Consider the following 25966-nt stretch of genomic DNA (forward strand, 5'->3'; position numbering starts at 1 on the left):
GATAATCATCATATGATCATCATATATGTTCCAAATAATTACCTGACTTTCTCCATGCTTCTCAAATAAAACCTCATTTTTATCTTTTGGAAAAAGTGGGGAGTAACTGATAACTTATGCAAATACTACACAAAGGGAACTGCTTTTCTTCAAGTCTTTGCATCTTTCTTTCTGGCAGGTTTTCTGTTTGCCCTCACCAAATCCTGGGAAATGGATTTCAGATCTTTCTTTGAGAAGGGCTGCCCCATTTGTCAAAGTCGGTATTTTGTCACTGGGTATCATATTGCTTCTGTTTAAATTGTGAGACTTTAGCTCCTGTAAATTCCCTAACTCCTGCTCATACCAGAACTCACTGGTCTCTCGCTTGTTTGTTTTTGTTTTGTCTTGACCCTTTCTGACAGTGTGTGCTCTAGTTTGGATTTGTCTGCCTGAGATGAGAGATGGTCCTTGTTAGCCACAACAGTCTGTGGACTGAAATCTTCTTTTGGAAGAGAAAAGAAATTAATTGAGAACTACTACATGTGACCCAGAAAGAGAGATCAGCATTTTGAGAAACCAGGCAGTGTCCTGGAGCATTAAGTGTGTTAGACCTAGAGATGGGTTAGGCAGAGCAAGCATTAGCATTGAGGACCCTACCTGTGAAACGGCAGGAAACTAAGACAGCTGCCCAGGCCGTCCTGTTATTAGCTTACCCCATTTCTCAGGCCTCTTCCTTTGTTAAGCTGATTTAAACATCACTTTTGCATTTTCTTTCTTTTTTTATATATCCATGCATATAATATAAGGAGACAGCAGCTGGCTTCTGGCGCTAGAAAAGATAAATGCCCACTTTGCAAGTGTACCAGACAGGATCTGATGCAAGCTCTCATTGTTACTGCTGCCATCTGTTGTTCTTTGGAGGGAGGATGTGGCTGTCCTGGCAAGCATCTCTGATTCTGAGCCATCTCTCACCTCTTTCTTGAGACACTTGTTCATCACACTGGCTTTATAGAGGAATTGTCTTTACCAAGGCGATATTCTGAATGTTTTAAAATGGAAGAATCTGAAATGTTATTTTTACACCACATTTTATACATCTTGAAGCAAAAATATTTCCTCATTGCTAGTGATATTTCTTTCTTAAAAATAAAAATATTTATTGCATTCTTATTACTTGAATGCATGCTGTTTCAGGAAGATAAAACAAAACAGATTTATTTCCAAGTTTATACACAGTTCTGTGGCTAAGTTGGTGAGCTTTATCTAAGCTCTTTTATTTCTATATAATGTTTCCTTTTCATTCAGCCTCACAATTACAGTGATTTGGGCATTTCTATTCTTTTAAAACAGATAGCTAATGCCAAAAATCTTTCAAATGAGAAAGTGGGTTTTTGAGAAAAGAGAGAATTTAGCCAAGGCTTAATAGCTATGAGTACTATTAAGTAAAATGACTGTAAATAAGTTTATAAATTCACAAAAGTAAAATATTTTCTAAATTAAGGGCAAGGTTTTATTTTTCCCTCTATATCTTAGTGATTTCTCTTTCAGTGCTTGCCATATGATGATGTTAGATATATTAAGATTGAATAAATAAATCATCATAATAAATAGGATTGAAAAGCTTATTAAAAAGTGATATTCAACAAGTTCTCTAGCTGTTACAAAAATATTTTTCACTATAGCATGGTACAGGAATATAAAAGAAAAAAGAATACAAATCAAATTTTATGCACAAAGTTCCCTTTGAGAAATATAGGGTAAAATTTCAAAAATTCTTACGTTTGATTAAAACATCTCTAAACTTATTAAGATATCATTAATAAAAGTGAAAGCTAAGCTGGCATGGTGGTGCACTCCTGTAATCCTAGCACTCGGGAGGCTAAGGCAGGAGGATCCTTGCAAGTTCAAGACCAGCCTGGGCTGTATAGTGAGTTTCAAAACGCACCCCTCCAAAAAAAAGTGAAAACTAAATAGATGAACGAGAAAATAATTGCAACATTATTTACTTATAAAAGTATAATACAAATTAACTATTTAAACTCCACCGCAAAAATCCTTAAAGAATGTAAATAGTTTGCAGAGTGAAAACTAGTAAAACCATAGAACACTCAAATTCACTTGTAATTTGATAAATGTAACTTTGAATTGCAACTAGCAGCTATTTTTAACATATCAAATTTTGAGAATTACTCACGGAAACCAAACTACCTGGGTTTTGTGAGCTTGGCAGGCTCCTCTTGCTGGCTGAAATATAAGATCAGGCGTTCTCCAACTCTTAAACGGCATCTGCCCTGTTCAAATGTTTATAACCTGTGAATCCATAATTCTCTTGGAATTTATCCTAATAAAATTATAATGTTGTAACCTATTATTAACATACAAAGGTATTCATCATGATAATATTTATAATAGAGAACTACAAAATATTTTATACTTATATTAAATGATAAAGAATACAAAAGTACAGCTTGGGAGAGTATATAGAAATAAGAAATAATGATTTGGGAAAAGTTAAAGTATCACATGTTTCATAACATAAACCGAATGAATGTTTCATGTAATAGTAGTATAATCATCAAGATCTCAATGAAGTAAAAAAATATGATATATAGATAGATATTATAGTTATGTATAGATAATATATAGATAGATATATCCATGATATATATGTTATCCAAAAATAGACTTATCAAAGTCATTAAATTATTAATAGTGGTCACTTCTGAGTAAAACTGCAGATGATTTACATTGCCTCTTTTGTATATTTCTGAACAACCTAGTTTTCAAGAATAGGCATACATTGGCTTTTAAATCTATATAAGATATAAAAAGACACCACCAAATGGTATTTATGAATCCCTGAGTTAATGTCTCCATGTAGCATATGTTATATTCCCAGCTTACCACAATTAGAATTTTAGATAAGCTTATGCATATGTCAACCACATAATAGTATCATAAAAATGAACATTGAAAAAAACTGGCAATACTAATATGAAAATTTTTCTAGTAATGTCTTTAAATAAATTACAGTACCATTATTTTATCACTCTCTGTTTCACCTCATATCATAAAAACAGGATTGTTTTTCTTTCCTTCAGATATCATTAAAATATAAAAGCCTGCCTGGAGCATAAATTTACTTTAAACTAACATCATTTAGTAAATGCAACATAGGCTATCTAGAGATTTATTTTACAAACAATAGGGATTTTCCTTTAGTTGTTTATCCCTATCTGATACCATAATAGAAAAATTATAAATCTTTACCATTTGTCTCCTAGAGAAAATTAAAGGAAATGAAAACTTCAGCACTTGGTTTGATTGCTATCTTTAACTATAATCCATATCATATTGTTAGTCTCTATTAATGTTGCTTAGATAAATTCAAAACATTCTACATGAGTTAAAATAATAGAAAATAGGAAGATTTTAAACTTATGTTTTTGTGAATTCCTAGTTCAAGAGTTGCACTCTTAAACTATGATATAATAAACTACAGTAAAGGTGTCAAGTTCAAATGGGATTACAAATACATTTTAAGTTCTCTTGATATAATTTTCTTCTTACTTTTTCAAAACTCTACAGTCTGTTGCCAGTGTAAAAGATACTGTCCAGTGGGGTTTTTGCTTTTGTTTGTATTTTTGAAATGGGTCTCACTATGCTGTTCAGGCTGGCCTTAAGCTTACTTTGTCACCTAGGCTGTCATCAAACTCTTAAGCATCCTTCTGCCCCAGCCTCCTGAGTGCTGGGATTGTCGGTAAGTGCCACCACACCTGGCCCTTGATTTCTTACTTGTAGCCATGAAATACAAAATTCCTCTGTTACAGGGTTTTGTCTGGGTGTCCCTCAAAACCTCATGCAGTCACAGGGATTGGCCTTTCAGAAGTGACTGTATCTAGAATATCAAAGGTGTGGCATTAGAAAATCTGTCTGCTGATTGGTTTGTCATAGTTCCAGCTAAAAGTAAGGGTGTGAGTGCTACACCCACCCTAGAGCGGGAGCCTGCATACATTATAAGGGACAGAAAAAGACTTGTCCCTCCTTCCCTTGTGGCTTTTGCTGGCTTCCACAACCATAAATGGTTGTTGCTCTTCCTTGTGCCATCCTGCCTTGGAGCCAGCAGATGACAGCCTGAAACCACTACAAGCTGTGAGCTAAATAACCCTTCCTCACTTTAACTTTGGGCACTTGATATTTTGTTTTAGCAGTGACAGAAGGCTAAGACATCCTTCAAGGCTGGCCCTATTTACCTTTTCAATAGAAAAAATATATGCTTATCTCTTTACCTTCTGTACTAATTCCATCTGTCTCTAGATTTTTCTTACTTTCAAGATTTATATTTTCTGCTTTCTCCCCCTTTATTGGTTTTTTCTCTCTAACCCTTTTACTGATGGTTTATCTTGATGTTGATCTTGTCTCCTAGTGCTCTTTAAGTGTATCATTCCAAAAAAGCTGTTCTTCCTCTCCTGAAGCTGAGTAAGTCACTTTCTCTTCTTGGTTTTTGTCTCATTTCATCCCCTCTTCTGTTTTTGCCATAATACATAATTACTGTATTTGCATGCTTTAGTACTATAACTAGAAAATGCATCACAGATAAAAATAATAGTTTGTGCTTATATAAAGCTACATCATTCACTGATTTTGCTAACATTAAAGAGCAGTGTCACACTGTACCAAAGTCAAGATGAACACTCATTCTGTGAGCGAAAAGCCACTGTTTTTGCCCTCATCCTCAGTCCTGTGACTGATACTGTTGCATAAGCACACAAATTACACTGTACTGGACAAATTACAAATTACAAATTACACTGTACTGGACACATATTTAAAATAAACACAGAAGTGGATGAAGTAAAGTTTTCTTGGATATCAGGAACGGATTCATAGAGGAGATGATATTCCAAGTGAATGCTAAGCCAGGCACTAACCTTTACCAGATTGGACAGATAATGAGCATAGTACAGTGAAATACCTTAGAAACGCTAAGGAATTTTACTTGAACTATAACAAAAATCATGTATATTCTATATATATAGATAGATATTTACATATGATCATTTTTAATGTTGATGTAAATATTTACTTATTTCTTTGCAATTCAAAAATCTCTCCTAATCACGTATTCTTTTCTCCATGATAAATGTTTTTCAGGAAATGATAAATTAACCTTTCTTGAAATAATACTATCTCATTTTCTATCAGCAAGTCTGAAATAACAGAGAAGTTGCCCTGTGACTGTTACAATGCTTAAACTTGACAGATGGTGTGTTGTGTTTGTTGATAGAAAAGAATCATGTAAGTCTAAGTGATTTTGTGCCCATATTTTGAGGAGAGGATGAGTATCTTGATACTGAAATGCAAAACCTAAACAGTTTTCAGAAGTTTTGTTATTATTGCAAAGATCATTGTATCAAAAGAGTATTTTGAAAGAGAAATGTATCCTGTTATGGGAATTATTTCATATTTATTAAAGTGGGAGAAAACATATCCTGCAACCTGATACGAATTTGTTTTTTGTTTTTGAAGGTTTAAAAAATATTTGTTTTCTTTTAATTTGTTTTTAAACTTTCCTTTTTTTGTACAAATGTTTCCATTTATGAATCAAGTATTTTTATGTTAGAATTACTAAATCCATAGACCTCTTCCTATATTATTTGTTAGTATATTGTTTGTCACCTTTTATCATGGAAGAGATCATATTATTTTCTCTTGAGAATCTTGGCTTTAGCCTTTTTAATAGAGCTTGTACCCTCCAGTCTTTAGTTGGTTTCCTAACTGTTCATTCACTGATCCTTGAAGCATTTCCATTTGATAACAGATAATTGTAGAATAAATGCAGACCTTTACTCTTATCCAAATATATTTTTCTACATCTACCTCATTGCTATTTTATAATTGTGTGAGTATCCACAAGTCTCAGTCACTGGAATAGGCACTTTAATTATATTATCTCACTTATCTACTAATAGTAACTTCATTCTGTCAATTCAGAGTGGGGCTGAAGTAGGAAATGATAAGAACCTGGTTCAAAACATGTCCAGTAACTCCAAGTGTTGTCCAGAGAACTGAGACACAGGTACAAATAGCACTCAGGACTCTAATACAGCATGTGATATTCTATTCATGCTTGGTGATTTGAGGTCCAATTAGGTCATTACTGTCAGCCTGGAGGCTCAAGTGGGCAGGTTGCCATTAACTGATTGATTTATTAAGCTAGGTGTTGATTTAATGCCTGTTGTATTCAAGAGTTTGCTCTGGAAACTGGAAAGACACCAGTGAACAAAATATTTTTTTTAAAAAGGTGCAGCTCTCATGGATTTTCATAGTGTTTGATAATAAAAGTGTTAAATTAATTACATATGTAGAATGGTGAATGAAGATGATTGCTAAGAGACAGTGCAAGGGCAAGAAGATGAGAAATTTTGTATGGAGGGTTTTATGCTCATGCCTAGAGGGAGAGCATTGTGCCATTCCCATACCATGGGCTCATGTTCAATTTCTATTTCAACAGACTTTACCTAAGAACCCTTGGATATTGCTACTCATTATACTCTCCACAGTTATACTTTCTAAATAACGCTGACGTGTAATCAAAGCATTAAAGAAGATACAGAAACAGGTTATATGACTATGCCTTATTTTAGCAAAAATGCATACCAATAAAAGTTATGAGTGAGTGAATGTTTTATAGAGAGGAGAAATAATATCACTTTAGTAGACAGCCTTCTCATGATTATGACAGAATGGGAGCTGATGCAGAATACGGTGAAAGAAATCATTTGTAACCTTTATTCATGTCTTATTCATGTTTCTTACCTATGAATAGTTTATTCCTTTTAATTGCTAAGAAAAAGGAATACTGTCGTGAATATAATTCAAAATAAATCTTCAAATAAGTAAATCTGTCCCAAAGTTTATTTATTTAGTACTGGCTTGTAGAAATAGGAGTCAAAGTCAGTATTGATGTCATTTTTAAGATGTCTGATTACAAATTGCCAAATAACCTCAAAATGTAATACCATTATACATTCCACTAGTATTGAAAAAAAATGTGTGTCACTGGTAAAGACTCTGTCCATACTAACTGCTTATTAGGGGGCACATTTAATTAATAAAGAAACTAAGCTTCTTTGTATATTTTGGGGATATTTGGAATTTTTCTCTCTGCATTTTATGTTTACATTCTTTTCCATCTTCCTATATATATTTAGCATTATTATTCCTGGTTTGTTTGAGCTTCAAGCCATAAGAAATTTAAATATTTTATGTTCTATTTTATCAAATTTTGATGAATTTTATTTTTTGTGCATTTAGATAATTTTTCCAATATGTATAGGAAAATAGAAGGTTGCTTCTTTTAAAATCTTACTGGTTTCTTTGTAAGCCTCTTCATTGCTTTATAATTTGAAAATTCTTCCTTGTCTAGAGAACAAAAATATATATTTCTCCTAGATACTCTTTTATTTTTTTTGTTCTGAAGTCATTTAGAATTTAACTTAAAATGTGATATAAATCCCAATGTTACAGTTTTTCCACATTACAGACTTTCTTAAAAATAATCACTGAGAAGTTGAATTCAGTATTTTATTTGTTCTTCTGTTGCTTTTATAATTTTGTAATTATTTCTTGAAGTTTTCTCCTGAACTTAAATGTTAGGCAGTGTTATTGTCACAAAGGGAAAATGTCACTATTTTTTAAGGTTAAGATTAATGGCTTTCATCTTGATGAATATACATGTCTAAGTATATTGAAACTGGCATATAGATTAGAAAGGGGAAACAAAAACTGCATTTCTTCACAGTTGACTTGAGTCAACATGCATGCAAAAAAGATAAAGGCATCAGTTAAAAATGCAGAAGTTCAGTCCCCAGCACCTATAAATCAATTAACTTAAAAAGACCTAATTAGTGAATTTAGTAATATTCTGTCATGCAGAACCAACATTTAAAATTCAGTTTTATAAACTGAAACATAGAAATTTAAATATATTATTTACAATAACATCCAAAAACATTATTTAGAATCTTTTAAAAAATATGTCTACCATCATGATAAGTGAAATAGGTCAGATCTGTCAAATACTGCATTTTTTCTCTTTTGTGAGGAATCTAGAAGAAAAGGAGAGATAACATGAAAATAGAAAAAAGAATATGAGAGATGAGAAAGGACACTGGGGGAGGAAGAGAGAAAGACCAGGGGGCAATAGGTGTGAAAATAATCCAATTATGTTATATGCTTTCGCCAAAATTGCAAACAAAATCGATTATTCTGTGTAATTAACGCTCCTATTCCAGTAATTACAAATCAATTCTGAAAGATATTAAAGAAAGCCAAAATACTGAAAGGGATACTTATTTATGGACTGCGACAACTAAAAATAAGATAGCAATATTTTCCAAATGATTCTTAGATTCAGTATAATCCAATCAAAACACCAACACATTTCTGTAGAAGTAGAGAAGCTGATTTTTTAATGGAAATGTAAAGGCCTATAGTAGCTAAAGCACCTTTTTTTTTTTAAAGCAAAGAAGTATAAATCCTATAGAATTACATCACCCTATTTCAAGCCATACTAGAAAATTACAACAAAAAATAGGATGATATTGACCAAAAATATCCACCTACAGGTCAATGAAACAGAACAGAGAGTCTTGAAATGAACCCACATGTAAATGAACAACTAGCTTTTATCATGTAAATGTCAAGGTATTTAAATGCAGGAAAAAATATTTTCAACAAACTGTGTTTCATAAAACATACATCAATACATTAAATCTATACTCAACATTTTAGTCAGATAGTAAGAAAATTTTCATGTAAATAAATGTAACAAGTAAAACTAATTTAAAAAACTCCAGAAGAAACTATGGGTGAAAAATCTCTGCAACCTTGAGTGAGACAGTTGTTCCTTAATAGGAAAAAATATATAATGAATTACTTACAATTATTTTAATTTATCCAAGTTATAAAGTTCAATAATTAGAAAGAAGACAACATTAGAAAAATGATGGGCAACCTATAGCCAAACAGAAAATATCTTGAAAAGAACTTTTATCCATCTAAAGTATGCAAAAAAAAAAAATCTATTTCTCAGTAAGGAAGGAAACAAAATATGATAAAAAACCTTGAGGATACATGTTACCAAAAAAATATTCAAACTGTTTATTAATGCAACTAACAATATTCAGTGTCATACGTCATTACCAAGTATGGACAGGACTGTGGAGAAAATAGAAAAAAAAATTTTTTTTGAGATGGCTTTATTTTGTAGTTCAAACTGACCTTGAATTCAATGTTAAGCCCAGGCTAGCCTTGAGTTCAAGGAGATCCACCTGGCTCAGCCTCCTGAGTGCTGGAATTATAGGAATGCACTACCACACCCAGCTGAGTGATTAGAATTGTCATTTCTTGTCTTAACATTGTAAAATTATATAGCCATTTTGAAAAAGAATGAAATTTCTTCCATTCTTCTACCACGTTACCCACCAACTGCACTTACAGTTATTTACCCAGGAAATGTGTCTGTGCAAAGACTGGTATGTGAATGTCCTTAATAGATTTATTTGTTTTATTTCAAAGCAGATAATAACCCATTGTGGAAATTAAAACTGTGTTGATAAGATACATGTCCTTTATTGAGCAGTCATAGATTCTTTATTTAGTTGTCATAGATTGTTAAGGAAAAATTTAGCAGTGACAGATCTGTGAGTTGGCAGAGATAAAGATTTGTCCTTTTATAAAGAATATAGTCAAGAAATCTTAGTATATGTTAATGCTATTAAAAATGAAAGGATGGAAATATGACATTTGAGACCCACTACTCAGAGCTAATTATGCTAATAATTATTTCACTAAAGAAACTATTTTCTATGAAGTTTTAACTTAATTAAATGTTCCATAATAAGTAGGATTAGTTGCATCTTAGTTATGCTTAATTTGATATCTACAAAATCAAAGATGAAAGCCCAAGTCATAAACTTTATATTGAGAAAAATTATGCTGTCATTAGTCAAAAATGTTCCTTCAAGTTTTCTTAGCAAAGTAATGTATTTAACATTTTTTCTCAAAACTTGCATTTATTATTGCTTTTAATGTATCTTAAAATTGCTGAATAGAAGCAGTATTTTAAAAATTAAAAATGATTCATTTATTTATTTATTCTACAACAGATACCTTGTTGTGTGTTGCAGCTATAATAGTAAAAAAGACACAGTCCTTTATTTCCAGTAATTCACACTATGATGAAGAAATAGAAAAGCTCCCCTAAATGAATGATTTATAATGGGTTAAAATGCTACCTACTGGTTAACATAATACTTTTTAGATGAATCCTTTAAAATTCCTGTCATGAAGCAATGTAACTTTCCAGATATTGGCTCAGTCATGCCAAACATTTTACACAATCTCTTTTATAACACTTACCATTCTGTATTGTAATAACTTGAAGTTTTGTCCTTCCCAATAAACAATGAGTTTCTCAAGGAAGGAAAGCTATATTTTATTCATCATACTGAGTAGGAGTACATAAATTTCTGCAAATTTTATGAAATGAGGGTCAAGTGTAAGAAAGGACAGTGTGGAGCTAGCTACTAAAACTATGCATAATTTCAAAAGACTTTTCAAAGGAAATTATGTAAACTCAGTGGAGAGAATCTGAGATATCAACATCTCAGGGACATCCTTGAAGACTGTCCAAATGAAACAGAAGATGCTGATCTTGTAGTTGGGAGACAAGTCTAGATTAAAAATGTGAATCTGGGTGTCATAATTATAAAGTGATTTTGAAGTTATTGATAGCTTGCCAGTTTCCAAGTAAGAATTTCTAAAATGAGTTGAGGAGCTTAAATGCAACATATTGAGAAATTCAAAGAAATTCCAAAGAAGAGGAAAAAAAGTAAAAATCCCTGGGAGGCTGACAAAGAGCCTTATAAATATTAGTCATTGATGTATTTCAAGAAATGGAGAGAAAGCAGAGAGAAAAGCAGCTTTGAAGATAAAATTCCTGGGTTCAGATCCCAGCTCCCTCTTCTTGGGATGCTGCTAGCTTTTTATCCTAAACTGTAAAGAGAAGATGATACTACTACTTGTCCTTTAGGGTTTTTTTGATAGTATGCATTGTGAACTTAGTGGAGTAAAACAGATAGTAAGCAGTTGATGGAAGTCTTTGATCTTTTTGAAAGCAATTTCACTACAATATTAGAAAGAGCTTAGAATTAAGAGGAAGAAACGATAAGTGAATAGTATACTTTTGAAAGTTGGGAAGAATTATTTTGTATAAAATGGAATTTCTGAAGCCCTGAAGAGTTACCTGAGGTTAGATACCTTGAACCCATAAGCATTCCATCCTTGTAATTCAACTATCTCCTCATTTGTAAAACGTGTCCTGTGCTTTGGTGATGGCTTTGATTGTGCCACGTGGGTTTATGTACTGGAAGCTTAGTCCACAGAATAGTGTTGTGGAAATGGCGGAACCCTTAAGACATGGAGCCTCTTGGAGGTGGTTAGGTCACAGGAACATGCTGCCCTGGGAAGTATTGTCATTTGCATGGAATCTCAGGCCGGTCCCATGATAGCAAGTTACTATAAAGAGGAAGCCTGGCCCTGACTCTCTTGGCTTCCTGTCTCATCTTGCGTTCTCTTCCTGTCATGAATACTCCTGTCCCAATACCACCTGCCATGCTTCAGTGTGGCTAGAAGCCCTTGTAAGAGCCAGACCGGTGTTGATATTATGCTCTTAACATTTTATTATAGAAACGGAAAGCAACTAAGACAGCCTGAACAGAGAAAAGCCATGCATTAATTATTTTAGATTTAAAATACCACACTCTGAGACAGAAAAGTCAAACATGCACACTTGAGTAATCATGCTTATCTCTACCCTTCTTAAAAGGATCACAACTAAGACACTAATCCTGTGACTCTGTTGTTTTCTTTCACAAAGCTAAATGTGAACTTTCTTGTCTCAATTTGTTAAAAAGCTTTTTTTCATTTTTTTGAGAAATTGACACTTTATGACTTAAAGTCTTTTCCTTGTATAGTTTATATATTTTTTCCAATTTTTGTTTTTATGAGGACATGATTGTAGTACATAATGATCCTAGTTTTAACCACAAAGGTATTATGGTCATTTGAGATGTTAAATTGTTTTAAAACAATATAACTATAGTACTAGTTGTTATGCTTAACTTTGTATTTCATTGATATCAAGATTTAAATTGGCAAAAAGCAACTTTTAGAAGTATTGATGTGTATCTTTTTACTATACAGTCACTCATTAAATACCCATTAAATTTTTTATCATTCTATTTAATTTCATTCTTTGAATACATAGCATATTATAGTAGATATTCCTTAAAACCCCATGTAAATATGAGAGCTTAATTTGGTAACTGCTTTTCTTTTTAACCTCAGTAAATTTGAGAGTTTCACTCAGTGTTTAAATGTTACATGTTTTCCTAAACAGTAGTGATTAAAAGAAAGTAACAAATAATTCTGAGCTCAGGAACTACACATACTAATGATCTACTTAAACCCATCATTACAGGTTCATAAAACAACATGTTAAATCCCAAGCCCAGAGGTATGCACAGGGCAAGATGACGGTGCGAGGAGCACTGCTTAGTCTCCTGAGAACAGAAACTGAAAGTCTTTCTAGCTGGTGGGCTTCTGGGACCCAGCTAGTGTGGTTTAGTCACATAGACAATGAGGAGTACTCCATGGCAGATGGGTTGGAAACATCATGTTGGAGGTGGGAAATGCACACAGTTCTAATCCAAGTACCTGTGGAGCTTAGGCTAGCGAAGCAGGTTAGCCCTTGATGGGCATTCCACCATTTATAGGTAGACTTTATTTTGTAAAGAAGATTTATATTCATGGCAAAACAAAGAAACAAGAGATTTCTTGTACATCATTTACCCCATAAATTCTGAGCCTTTCCCAGTAGCAATATCCTCCATTGGAGTGATATGCTGCATTTATTATAATTGATCGACTGTCATGGGCAAATCTTTATTACCCAAAGTTCACAGTTTTCATTAGTGTTTACCCACAGTGTTGTTTACTCCATGTATATGGACAAATGTATATGTACATATCCACATTAGAGTATTATAAAGAAAAATTTCACCACCTTAAAAGTGCTCTGTGTTTCACTTACCCATGCCTTCCTCAACCCCTGTCAAGCATTGATTGTTTTAATGTCTCCATACTTTGTCTTTTCTAGAATATTATGCAGTTGGAATCATGTATGTCACCTTTTCAGACTGGCTTTTGTATTTAGTACTATGCATTTAAGTTCCTCCCATGTCTTTCCATGACCTATACATCATTTTTAGTGCTGAATACTAGTCCACCATCTGGACATATCAAAGATTATCTATTTACCTAATAAAGGCCATGTTATTTTCTTCCAAGTTTTGGAAATTATGAATGAGGTTACTATAAATATCTGTGCTCATACTTTTTTTGTGTGTGTGGACATGTATTTTCATCTGATTTGGAATGCCAAAGTACAGTTGCTTGTCCTATGGTGAAAATATTTTTAGTTTTGTAAGAAGCCACTATTGAGCTGTCTTTTCTATTCCTCCCTCAATGAATACAGGTTATCATTCGTCTCATCCTCACCAGCATATGGTGTTGTTAATGTTTTGAGTTTGAGCTGTTTTAATGGGTACATAGGGTATCTCACTGCCTTAATCTGCAACTCCCTGATGACACAGGGTTCTGGCTAATATTTTCTTGCTTATTTGCCATCTGTATGTCTGTTCTAGTGATATAACCATTAAATTATTGGCCCATTCTAATCAACTTATTTATTTTGTCACTATTGAGTTTTTGTGATTCCTTTTTTTATAGTAGTCTTATCAAATAAAGCCTTTTATAAATATTTTCTTCTGATCTGTTATTTACCTTCTAATTTTCCTGATAGATATCTTGCTGAGGACCCTAAGCTTTACCGTATTCTCACGGTCATCAAAGTGTGTGTGTATATTTTCATAATTTCCATGCACATATTTATATGAGAAAATATTACAGGAATTGTTTAATAGTGATGAAAAACTAAAGGATATAATAACGAAGAAATAAAGAGTAGAGGGTTTTTTGTTTGTTTTTTGCTTTCTGTTTTTGGCACCAGGGATAGAACTCAAGACCTCGCTTGTGCCTGCCAGGCAGACACCTGTGCCACTGAGCTAAATCCACAGCCCAAAAGTAGTTTTAAAATGACTACATTAGTTAGAATTCTATTTGTAAGCTCCAGAGTCTATTTTGGTGTATTTTAGGAAATAAAACATATTAGACTCTAAGTTTGTGGGTTAAATGGGGACTCATTTCTTGGCAGACTGTTAGAGAAGCATTTCCTCAGGTTATGCCACTCCAGTGAGTGCCTCTGAAACTTGGACCACAAGTCTAGATATCTGCCAGTGCTGATAGGAGAGAGTTGCATGATTCTGCTGGCTAATAGATAAAGCTCAAACACTCCTGCCACATTGCTTGCTAAACATTGTTTATCTACTGTGACTCCATGCATGTAATTGGTAAATAGGTTCTATGTTGTATGTTCTATCTTTCTATGAGGGAGTCTTGGAATGGGAATTTTTGTTTATTTTAATTTCAGATCAGTATGACTCATTATGTGAGAAATTACCAAAATAAGATTTATGGGAGGTAGTCATAGAGATTTGCTATAGTATAAAATGTCCTTTTGCTCATATTCAAAATATTACCTATTGATAATAGTATGATTTATAAATGTCTTTGCTAATTATGATATTTTATGCCCTCAGTAGATAAAATCTGCAACAAAATACACACCTAAGAAGGAATACTTATGAATGACATTGCTATAAATTCTATTACTTTTTAATTTAGTTTCTATGTGATTGGATATACCTTTGTTATTTTCGATGTACTTTGTGGTATAGCCAATAAAATACTTCAACTTTCTTCTCTTTGAGGTTTGCTTATGCTTTCATTATGAATTCTTTTTTTACTCTGGGATTTTTGGAAGCGGTTCTTTATACCACATGACCATCACATGGAATTTGTGTCCTTATACAATATCTATGTTTAGTGCTGGAAAGATTTATTTAAAATAACACAAATAGCTTTAGATGAGAAGCTGTAGCCTAGTCAGTAAATGAGAAGACTGTAGCCCACCTGTCTGCATAATAGAATTCCAATTCTGCTTCAGGTTAGCTTCTTTATCCTTCATTATTTAACATGTCATCTATATAATGTTGTACATTTTAGCCTACACATGTAGCCCTTTTTATTTATTCTTGTTTAGATAAAAAACAAGCATATCCAAATTTCATATATTTTATTTTACCCATTAAATAGATTTATTTGAGAACCCTGAGAGAAATACATTTTGCTTTAGAACAGTTACTGGAAAAGGAGAAGTTTTTAAAGAGTATCAGAGGACACTGTCATGTCCAGGTGTGAATTTTGATCACCAGCCCAGAATCAACCAGAAAAACTGTAATAGGAAAGATCATGAGTAACAGGAAATACTATGTATTACTCAGAATTAGAAAGAATGCAGGAAAGATGATATCATTGAATGAATCTCAATTTTTAAGACTTGGTGAATGAATACAAATAGTTACAAAGCTAGGAAAAAGAAGAAACAATGACTCTCTGGTTCCTGACTACAACATAAATGTTTGATTTGTAGAAAAAGAATGAATTCTTATCTGCTTTATGACTCATGATTGCTTTTTCAGGAAAAACAGAGTAGTATATTACTCTTTATTAACAGTATGCAATATTTGTCTCAAGGTTTATTTGTTTGTTTTTCATTCCATAGATATTGCCCTAGACATGAGATCTGCCTTAGACACTGGTTCCCTTGTTATTAGATAATGTTATTCTCTGATATAATTTCCCAAAAGGGAAAGTGAATATCACTTTTTCCCCCCTATCCTCATCTTAAGATGTTTTGAGAGGTTTGTCTTTCTAATAAATGGTGAGTGCTGAATGGAAATGGCAGGGGCTTGCATTTTACGGCCTATGCCTGGCTCATTGCTCTACATGTCTTGTGTTTAGCTGGGATGACAGCAGCTCTGTGAGCAGCGGGCTCAGTGACACTCTCGATAACATCAGCACCGATGACCTGAACACCACGTCCTCAGTCAGCTCTTACTCCAACATCACTGTCCCTTCCAGGAAGAGCACGCAGGTGAAATGGCCTCTCTGTTTCTGCTGGTCCCGCTAGTTTTTGTTTTTGTTTGTTTGATTGATTTTCGTGCGGAGTGGTTAACTGGAATCAAACAGAGGACCTCTCACTGGCCCTGTTGAGCTGTATCTCCAGCCCTCTTGCCAGTTTCTTCTCCCAGATGATGTTGTATCAGATTAAATTGTAGCATCACTCCGTAAGTCCCTAAAGTTCATAAAGCTGGCTTGTAACAAGGTCTCACTTTGTTACCCTAGACCTAGAATAATTTTTATTTTAGTCTTTCCTCATTTTGCAATCCTCAGGAGATATAACTGTACTCATCAGCCTGCTTTTGGTCATTGACCTGTGTTGACCCATCTCTCCTAATATTGATATAGTTGATATATCTTTCCTTCTAATATTGATATATTTAAAAATCTAACAATTATTTTGATAACTTTGTATTGTTCTTAATTAATTTTGTATTGATTTCTGAAAAAATTTAGCAATCTCATGTGAATGGTTAATCAAGAATGTATATTAATAATTAAGCTTTTTCTTGTTATAGTTTTCCTCATTACTTTTTTGTTCGTTTGTTTTGTTCATTTGTCTTAGTGAGGCAAGGTCTCACTATGTGGTGCAGGTTGGCCTTGAACTCATTTATGTAGCCCATACATAACCAGGCCTTGACCTGGTGATAATTCTCCTGTTTCAGCCTCTAGAGTGCTGGGATTACAGGCCTGTGCCATTGTATCCAGCTACCACATTACTTTTGACATAGAATTTATTTTTTCTTTTCTGGAGTGTTTATTTAGGGAGTTCTGCACATATTTATCCTGACATTCTTTAATATGCACAAGTGAGAATTATGTGAAATCAATGAAACTTAAATGGAGACAAAAATAAAAATAGAATTGTCTCAGGAATTCTATTGAAACATAAATCAGTGCTTTTTTTAAAAAAAAATCTTAAATCAGTTTGACAGTGCATTACACCATGAAATTCACACTTCACAATTTTTCTGTATAAAATGTTTTTCTGAACTTTTTTTTTTCTTTGTAGCTGAAGACAGACTCAGAGAAACGTTCCACAGCAGATGACACCTGGGATAGTCCCGAGGAGGTGAAGAAACCAGAAGAGGATTTTGACAGCCCTGGCGATGGCGGGGGCAAATGGAAGGGCAGCTCCTCCTCGGGTGCTCCTGAGGACGTGGAGAAGGCAGGGCAGAAAGGCTCTCTGGCTGTTTCGCAGACTGGTTCCTGGAGGAGAGGCATGTCTGCCCACGGCGGGGCCCCCGCTAGGCAGAAAGCTGGAACAAGTGCACTCAAGACTCCTGGTAGGCTTGTCACTGCCACCTGCTTTACCAAGCCCTTTAAACCTCGGGTTTCCATTCGGGCTTTGTTTTCACTAATAATATTTCTTTTAGAAAAATAAGCAGGTTCTCCATAGAGTTAAGTAGTCTTTTAATGTAAATTTCATATACTTCATTATCATATAAGCTCACATAAGTACAATGAGGTAGGAATTCTTTAGAGGGCACACTGAAAATTTGAAGTTCCTGTATGTTCTATGTTGTGACCATTTCTGGTTTTATAATGGTTAAATAGGCAATGACAGCCTTCATTTGTTCTGACTCTTTGTGAAAGTTTGCAATCTTTATGGTACTTACGCCACTGGGTTTCACCACAGACTCTGGGGTAAAAAAGCAGTCATGCTGATAATGGGTTAGAATGCTGGTTATTAGACTTTATGAAAGAACTCAGAAAAATTACACCATCATTTTAACGATTCCTCCAAACATAAATAGTGCTGTCCAAAGTACAGATGTTACAATGTATTCCAAATATAATCATCCCACAGAAACTCAACTAGTAAAATTATGTATTTTATATCCTTGATCTCTATTTCCTCTGGCAGCCAAATTTTTGTAACTACCCATTCAATCATCTTAATACTTTGGGTTGTATGCCTACTTAGATTTAAAATAACTGATTTGGGCCTGGGGTATAGCTCGGTGGCACAGCGCCTGCCTGGCAAGTGTGGGGTCATGAGTTCTATTCCCAGTATCAAAAAATAAATAATAAATAAATAAACACAACTTAAAGGCAGATTCACATTTTTCACTCTGTTTTAGGAAGTGCTATTATGATTCCAAAATATGCAGGCACATATGTTTGTGTATTTATCATTAATTAGGGAAAACAGATGATGCCAAAGCTTCTGAGAAAGGGAAAACCCCATTGAAAGGATCATCTCTACAAAGGTCTCCCTCAGATGCAGGAAAAAGCAGCGGGGATGAGGGGAAAAAGCCCCCATCGGGCATTGGAAGATCAACTGCCACCAGCTCTTTTGGATTTAAGAAGCCCAGCGGAGTTGGGTCATCTACAATGATCACCAGCAGTGGAGCAACCATAACAAGTGGTTCAGCAACGCTGGGGAAAATCCCCAAATCTGCTGCCATTGGTGGGAAGTCAAACGCAGGGAGAAAAACCAGTCTAGATGGTTCACAGAACCAGGATGACGTTGTGCTGCATGTGAGCTCAAAGACCACCTTGCAATACCGCAGCCTGCCCCGCCCTTCGAAGTCCAGCACTAGTGGCATCCCTGGACGAGGTGGCCACAGATCCAGTACCAGCAGCATCGACTCCAATGTCAGCAGCAAGTCAGCTGGTGCCACCACCTCCAAACTGAGAGAACCCACAAAGATTGGTTCGGGGCGCTCAAGTCCTGTCACTGTCAACCAAACAGACAAAGAGAAGGAAAAAGTAGCAGTCTCTGATTCAGAGAGTGTTTCTTTGTCAGGTTCCCCCAAGTCCAGCCCCACCTCTGCCACTGCATGTGGTACTCAAGGACTCAGGCAGCCAGGGTCCAAGTATCCAGACATTGCCTCACCTACATTCCGAAGGTAAGCATATGTAAATGAAGATGGGGAACTATAAAAGGATGTGTATGTTATATTCATGTGGTATATGTAGATGAATGTATTACCCTGAATATCCTTAAACTAAGATACTTGAATTTAAAATCTGTTAAAATACAGAGGGTTCTAAGATCAGGTAATAGCTAGGTCAAACAGTAGTGTTCATTTTGAGAAATGGTGAAACTTTGCAGTTTCAGTGTCACTGTAATATTAGCACATTTAAGAAATTTAAAACCATGACAGTAACCTCAGGGGGTGATAAAACAAAGTGGTAGCTTCTAAAACTTCAATAGACTTTTGTTCCTCATTTACATAGTTGAAAAAACTGTTCAAAGTAGGTCTTTATGATTGTTGGCAATCCTTTCTAGTATTCCTTGTCTTGCTGGCTTTTAATGCATTGATGATCATGAGCATAGTTGAAACTGTGCTCCTTTGGTGGATTGTATTGGCCAGATTTATAGCATAACATATCATAATATATGAAACAAAAGCAAGCTGTGATCTGATTGACAGAATCTGAAAACACCTGGATGGTTAATATATGAAAAGAACTAAAGAGCGAGCTAAATTTTGTAACTCTCCATGGCTTTCTTTGCCAGGACTTTGATCTGCTAAGCAACCTGATTGATTTCCATGCTAGGTTTATCTTTGATACTAAAATGTATGAAGTTAAAGACTTTGAACAAATAACTAAATATTTCTGAGTATGTTTTCTAATCTGTGAAGTGAGACAGCATGATTTATATCTCATGACCTGCTAAATATTTAGTGTTAGTTTTATTCTGCTGACTATGACAAGAACTATGATATCTTGGAAATAAAGTGTCTTGAAACATTTACAGTCTAACAACTTTATACATTATTATTTGAAAATATAAAGATTTTATGCTTCAGTATAAATATTGATCCTGAAAAACTGGCTATTTAAAACATTGATTCTCATTATAAAGATTAAATTAGGGCTTTTAGTGAGAGTAAATAGTTCTGTTGCTTAAGTAAAAGCCAATAGTGCCCTCCTGTGGCCCATTACCTATGAAACAATTTCTCATATTCGTCAAAATATTTCACTGTAGGAAATATGGATTTCATTGCAATTTAATTAGTAATCATGCCATTACTTCATATCACCTATTTCCATATTTACATGAATTTGATTGTATCATCTACTTCATTTACAAAACTAAAATGTTTTCTGAACTAAACTCCAATATCTGACTTAGCACCTGGTATTTTTCAAATCACTCTTGTAAATATGCATTTGAATAACGCTGGCAACTGACATAAAACCCTTTGTCCTTTCCTGGGAAAATAGGGACAAACTTACAAGTTGCCAATGTTTCCAACCAATTTCTCCCCAACAGATATTCACACAGGCCCCCAGATATTCAACATGACTTCAACTTTGCCTTAAGCACTTTTTTTTTAGTTTTTCTTTTTTTTTTTTTTTTTTCATTTTGAATCAATTGTTAAGAAAGAAAAAAAGACAAAGAAAAAATTACACTTCAGTGTTCTATATTGAATGAGAAGAAGTTGTTTCATTATAATGGTTCTATAAATAGATAACCACAAAAATTATCAATTATATGAGTGGAAGATTCTTGTGAGCACTTTAATTGTGAGTTCAGGGACTTTCATGTTTGAATCTGTCCTCTTCTCCCCTCCGCTGGGTAGCAGACCAGGACTGATTTACCTTCGATTACTAGAAAGTCCAAGCAGAGACAGGAAGTGCTTGGTAGCTCAGTACACCAATGCACACTTGGCTCTGATGACTGTTACCCTTAATTTTACATGTGGATATTAGTTTTGTGGAACAACTGAAGTTGTTATTTGTTTTTCTTTTAGGTTGTTTGGTGCCAAGGCAGGTGGCAAATCTGCCTCTGCACCTAGTACTGAGGGTGTGAAATCCTCCTCAGTAGTGCCCAGCCCTAGTACCACATTAGCGCGGCAAGGCAGCCTGGAATCACCATCGTCTGGTACGGGCAGCATGGGCAGTGCTGGTGGGCTGAGTGGCGGCAGCAGCCCTCTCTTCAATAAACCCTCAGACTTAACGACAGATGTTATAAGCTTAAGTCACTCTTTGGCTTCCAGCCCAGCATCGGTTCACTCTTTCACATCAGGTGGTCTTGTGTGGGCTGCCAATCTGAGCAGTTCCTCTGCTGGCAGCAAGGACACTCCAAGTTACCAGTCCATGACTAGCCTCCATACGAGCTCTGAGTCCATTGATCTGCCCCTCAGCCATCACGGCTCCTTGTCTGGACTGACCACAGGCACTCACGAGGTTCAGAGCCTGCTCATGAGAACGGGTAGTGTGAGATCTACTCTCTCAGAAAGGTGAGCTTCCTTAGAGGCCTTGCTGAAGTCCTCACCCCTCCCTCCTTGAACTCTGCCTAGACCCCTCCCCTGTTAGATTCCCTTGATTTCAGTGTGAGAGCCAGTGTGCAAAGCCACAAAAGATTGAAAGGAAATGACTTTGATGAAACTGGGCTTTTTATTTACTTTTATGACCAAGTTTGCAAAGGACTAAAACCATCAAAGATAGGATGGCTAGACTGCTTACATTCATTGCCAGTAAGCAATTTGAGTAATACTTAAATCATGAATTTATATATCAAATGATGTCTTCTCAAGACATCGTTATAATTTGGCTTGAGTATCAGGACAATACAAGCTCCTTATGATAATTTAAACCTTTTTCTAAAAAAGTATTTTAATGTGTTCTACAATTCTGCTTTGATGGATATGGTAGATTTGATTTTTTTGCATTTCTATGAAAAATAGCAAAATAATCACTGGGGAATCTATATTAAGGTGGGGAAAAAGTCAGTTTTCAGCCATGCATTCTTAGAGAAAATTATATACTAGTGCTACTTTAATATACCTCTTGAAAACTGATCTTATAAAAAGATATACTCGTTGGTTTTATAATTTTTAACTTAACATAGAGAATGTAATGTACATTTCTTATATAATGTATGTACGTATGGGAAAATATCACTCTTGTACAGAATGTCTCTTGGTTCCTGTCCCACTCAAAAAAGAACTTTCTAAAATAAGTTGATATGAATCTAACTCCAGGAAAATGTCTTCAAGCTGCCACCTTTTCACTAAAAACTTAATGATATTTATTTCTTGGCACACATAAAGCTTTCAAAAGTGATCTTGGCCACATGTCTTAATTGTGTGATTTGAGAAAAGCATTACTGATTCCTGAAAATGCTGATAACTTTCTACAAATTTTTCTCACTCTGACATTGATGCAGCAATATCTCCTCTTTTCTAGATTTCCAGCTTTCCTCCTCAAAACATTTTAAAAACAGCAATCAAAACATTTACCTACAGGGATCAGAAATATAACTCAGTGGCATAGGCGCCTGCATGAATAAATAAAACAAAACAAATACAAATAAACAGAAACACCTTCATATGTTTACATTGCACCTGTTATCCTTTAACCTAAGAGTTCTCACTTTGCTCTCCCCATTGTCTGGTAAATTATAGAAAATATGTTTCCTCATAGCAAAACTGGACCAAGGCAAATATGGCAATCAACTAGATGATAGAAAGTAAAATGTATCCATTTTCCTTTTAAATTTGCTGTTATGGACAGCATGTATAAAACCAGTACTTTATTTTCTTAATCAAAGAAGTCAGACTTCCCACAACACCTGTGATTCTAGTTTTAGCACTGGTAAGCCATATGAACATCCTTGTCTGTCATATATAAAGTAAATTATATTGAAATATAGAAACAATTTTAATGACTGATCCTTCTTTACATACTCAGATGCGAAGAATCCAAATAACAAGATGAAACCCAAATCAGGCAAGCATACTAAAAACAGTATCATTCATTTGCCAGAACTAACCTCCAAAATATAGATTTTTTTTCAAATTATAAAAATAACTGCAGCAAGATGTCCATACGGTCTTTAACCAATTCTTCAACCTTCAGAAATCAGATGTTCCAAAATAATTAAGTATCTAATTATAACCAAGTAACCCTTAAATCAAAACCAGAAGCTAAGATTAATATATCTATAATTGTGATGCAGTTTTCATATTTTAACCTGACCTATATCTTAGCTGAAGTCAGCATAAATTTTTGCTGTGCAAATACACTAACAAACATACATTTACTCTTTGTTGGCAAATCTATTTTTTAAACAGTTGTCCAATCTTCGAAATAGCTCAATATTATAAATGAGATTACTTTAATTTTTTTCTAAAACATACTTCAAATTTTTTGTACAAATATGTTTTGACTTTGATTCTTAATATGTACTATTGTTAATTAAGCAATATAAAGTAAATGTTAATATGGTCATGGGTATATTGTCAAATAAAATATTAATTCATTCCCTGCAGCAGTTTACTGCACTGAAATAATTTTTGATTTAAAAAATTGTGTACTTTCACTTTTTAGGAACAAAACTGGAGGCAATAACAGTTTGTTCTCAACCTTTAAAGTAGATCGAAGAAGTATTTGTCTCCTTATAAATGTAGATGTAGAGTAATTGTTCATCCTGGTTTAATTAAACTGAATTTGTCAACAGAATGTTGAGACTGCAAAGAAAATCAATGACTTGTATATGGAAGATATGTTAAAGTGTAAATATTTAAAGCAAATTAATTATAGATAGAAATAAAGATATATGTAAGCTCATGCCTTACTTTAGAATATCTTAATATTTACAGCATAATACTATAAAATCAGAGAGTTTTCTTTCATACCAATTTTAATTTTTATTTAGCTTATTAAAATGAATGAACAAGTAATAAAATATTTTAACGTTTTCCCCTCAATGGCTGCCCTACTTCATTAATGGTCTTTGAACCATAATTAGTTCACATTTATTTTGCTTTGTCCTAGTTTTTGTAATATAACCAAAATTTTAAAGTAAGTTTATAATAATAACTGTATTTCTGATTTGTCATTAAATATCAAATGTGATCAACTTGCTTTTCTCTATCTAGGCAAACAGCACCTTGATTGAATCACTCATTGATAGTACCTTAGGTCCTTGCTGGCATATGATTTGGAAATCTTGAGGGTTTTCAGAAAGTTCCATGTAATGAAATTATTAATAATCAGGTTCAAGCTACTACGTAAATCTTTAAATTATGTTTGCTTAAATATATTTTTTCTAATTTTTATTACATTGCTCAGCAACATAAAAAATAATTTTTATACAATAGGATACAATTGGCAAAAGTGTGCCTATTTTTAATTTTTCTGCAACCTTAAATTTAATTTCCATGTATGACAGAGGTAATCTTTAAAGTGGCTCATTACCACATGAATACTTCACCATAATATAGTTTGTATTTGGAAATAAACTTATAATATTTTTTCAATGTATTTCCTCTTAACTATTTTTCTACTCTCCTAAGAAAATTATTATGGTATGCTCTACTATATACTGGAAATGGCTCTATTTAATGTGGTAATTATGTGCACATTCTCAGTAAAGTTGCGTAAAGCCTTTGGATGCTATCCATTATGGGCTAATCAGTGGAGTACACAGGGAAGAAAACATTTTAGCTTTGAGTTTGAATGGTTAAATTTTCAGTCAGTGTGTTTGCATCCATGTTATATCATTCCCATTGTTCATATCCTGTGTATTTAATTTCAATCATTTGAGATTCTAAAGAAAAAGAGCAAAAATTCAGCAAATTCAAATTAATTTTATTCCTTATCTACATGCCAATAATTATAACAGAATCATAGGCTTGTCTCACTCTATCACCTATTTTTATGCCCTCTGTTTCTCTCTTTTTAGAGAGGCCATCTCATCAATCTAGATACATCTTTCAATCTTTCTTATGAACAATTGGCAATTATTTAAAATAGATATGATAAATATCTATATTCCTTTCCATACCTAATTGATGATTTCTAAAAAATGGCATAATTTAATTTCATTAAGGTGTTTAGATAAATTAGTGATACCAGAAACATCATTTTAAGAAAAATACTCATTATATATTATGTTTCTTCTCTTAATGGACAATAAGCCACTTTTGATTTAAATTAATTTGAAGACAAAAGATAAACATCAAATGGTGCTTTCCATCCTCTGTGACCATTGGAAGTTGTCACTTTAATTTAGAGCAGGTCGATGTTATTGCCACCACTGTGATTCTCCTGTATATGAAATCAAAACCAAAGTCTAGTCAGTTGCAAAGGAAAGGGAAAACCACCACTGTGTAAGATAAATACAGTCCAGAGGCCATTGTGCTAACAGGATTTAATCTGTCTTGCAGTAATTCCATTATGAAAGTATCACTGAGTGTGTTAGCTTAGAAAGGAACTCAATGTCTTATTACTTTTGGGTGACATTTTCCGATGAGTTAAGCACTTACGTATGTGTTACCAAAAAGTTATTTTGTGTAGTTCAGAGAAGCATTTGTGTTGGATGTATACTTTGAAAGTTTTGTTTACATTATGTCCTTAGGGATTTTCTTTGTTTTAACAGCATGCAGCTTGACAGAAATACACTACCCAAAAAGGGACTAAGGTATATATTTCTCTCAGCGCAACTGCTGCTTTTTTTCTGTTGTTACGTAAACTTTGTGTGCTTGTCTCTCTTCTTTTGTCTTTGTTTGCAATGTAGCACCTAATATGAGGTTAAAGTCACTAAATCTTGATACTTTCTCTGACCTGAAGAGTTAGTGAGATGGCCTGTAGGGAGAGAGAGTGGTGGAAATTAAGTAGTGACTCAAATTAAATTAATTCCAATATGAATACCACTATTCTGAAGATATGAGACGTCTTTAAAAACCTATTATAGGCCTTACTTGGAAGATGGGGCACTAACTTTTGATAGAAGCTAGAACTCATTCCTCCAAATTAACATAACATCACTTCCTTAATTTTTGCATCTTGGAGGCATATGTTTACAAAACCC

The 25966-nt window shown here is 34.0% G+C and overlaps 1 protein-coding gene across 8 annotated transcripts in view; it reads left to right on the forward strand.

Moving 5' to 3' along the window:
- The window catches only part of Nav3 (neuron navigator 3), a 747442-nt gene that overhangs the window by 645380 nt on the left and 76096 nt on the right, over window positions 1-25966 (forward strand). For 6 of the 8 annotated variants that reach the window (XM_063255189.1, XM_063255188.1, XM_063255190.1 and 3 more), the window contains 5 exons: window positions 16030-16162; window positions 17201-17474; window positions 18335-19043; window positions 20901-21389; window positions 25514-25576. In XM_063255189.1, the coding sequence (XP_063111259.1) occupies window positions 16030-16162; window positions 17201-17474; window positions 18335-19043; window positions 20901-21389; window positions 25514-25576 (1668 nt within the window). The remainder of the gene's footprint in view (window positions 1-16029; window positions 16163-17200; window positions 17475-18334; window positions 19044-20900; window positions 21390-25513; window positions 25577-25966) is intronic. The other 2 variants (XM_063255186.1, XM_063255187.1) reach the window with 1 other exon arrangement.

Source organism: Cavia porcellus, unplaced genomic scaffold, assembly GCF_034190915.1.
Source record: "Cavia porcellus strain 051 isolate PalLab524CR breed Dunkin Hartley unplaced genomic scaffold, mCavPor4.1 scaffold_8, whole genome shotgun sequence".
NCBI classification, from domain to species: domain Eukaryota; kingdom Metazoa; phylum Chordata; class Mammalia; order Rodentia; family Caviidae; genus Cavia; species Cavia porcellus.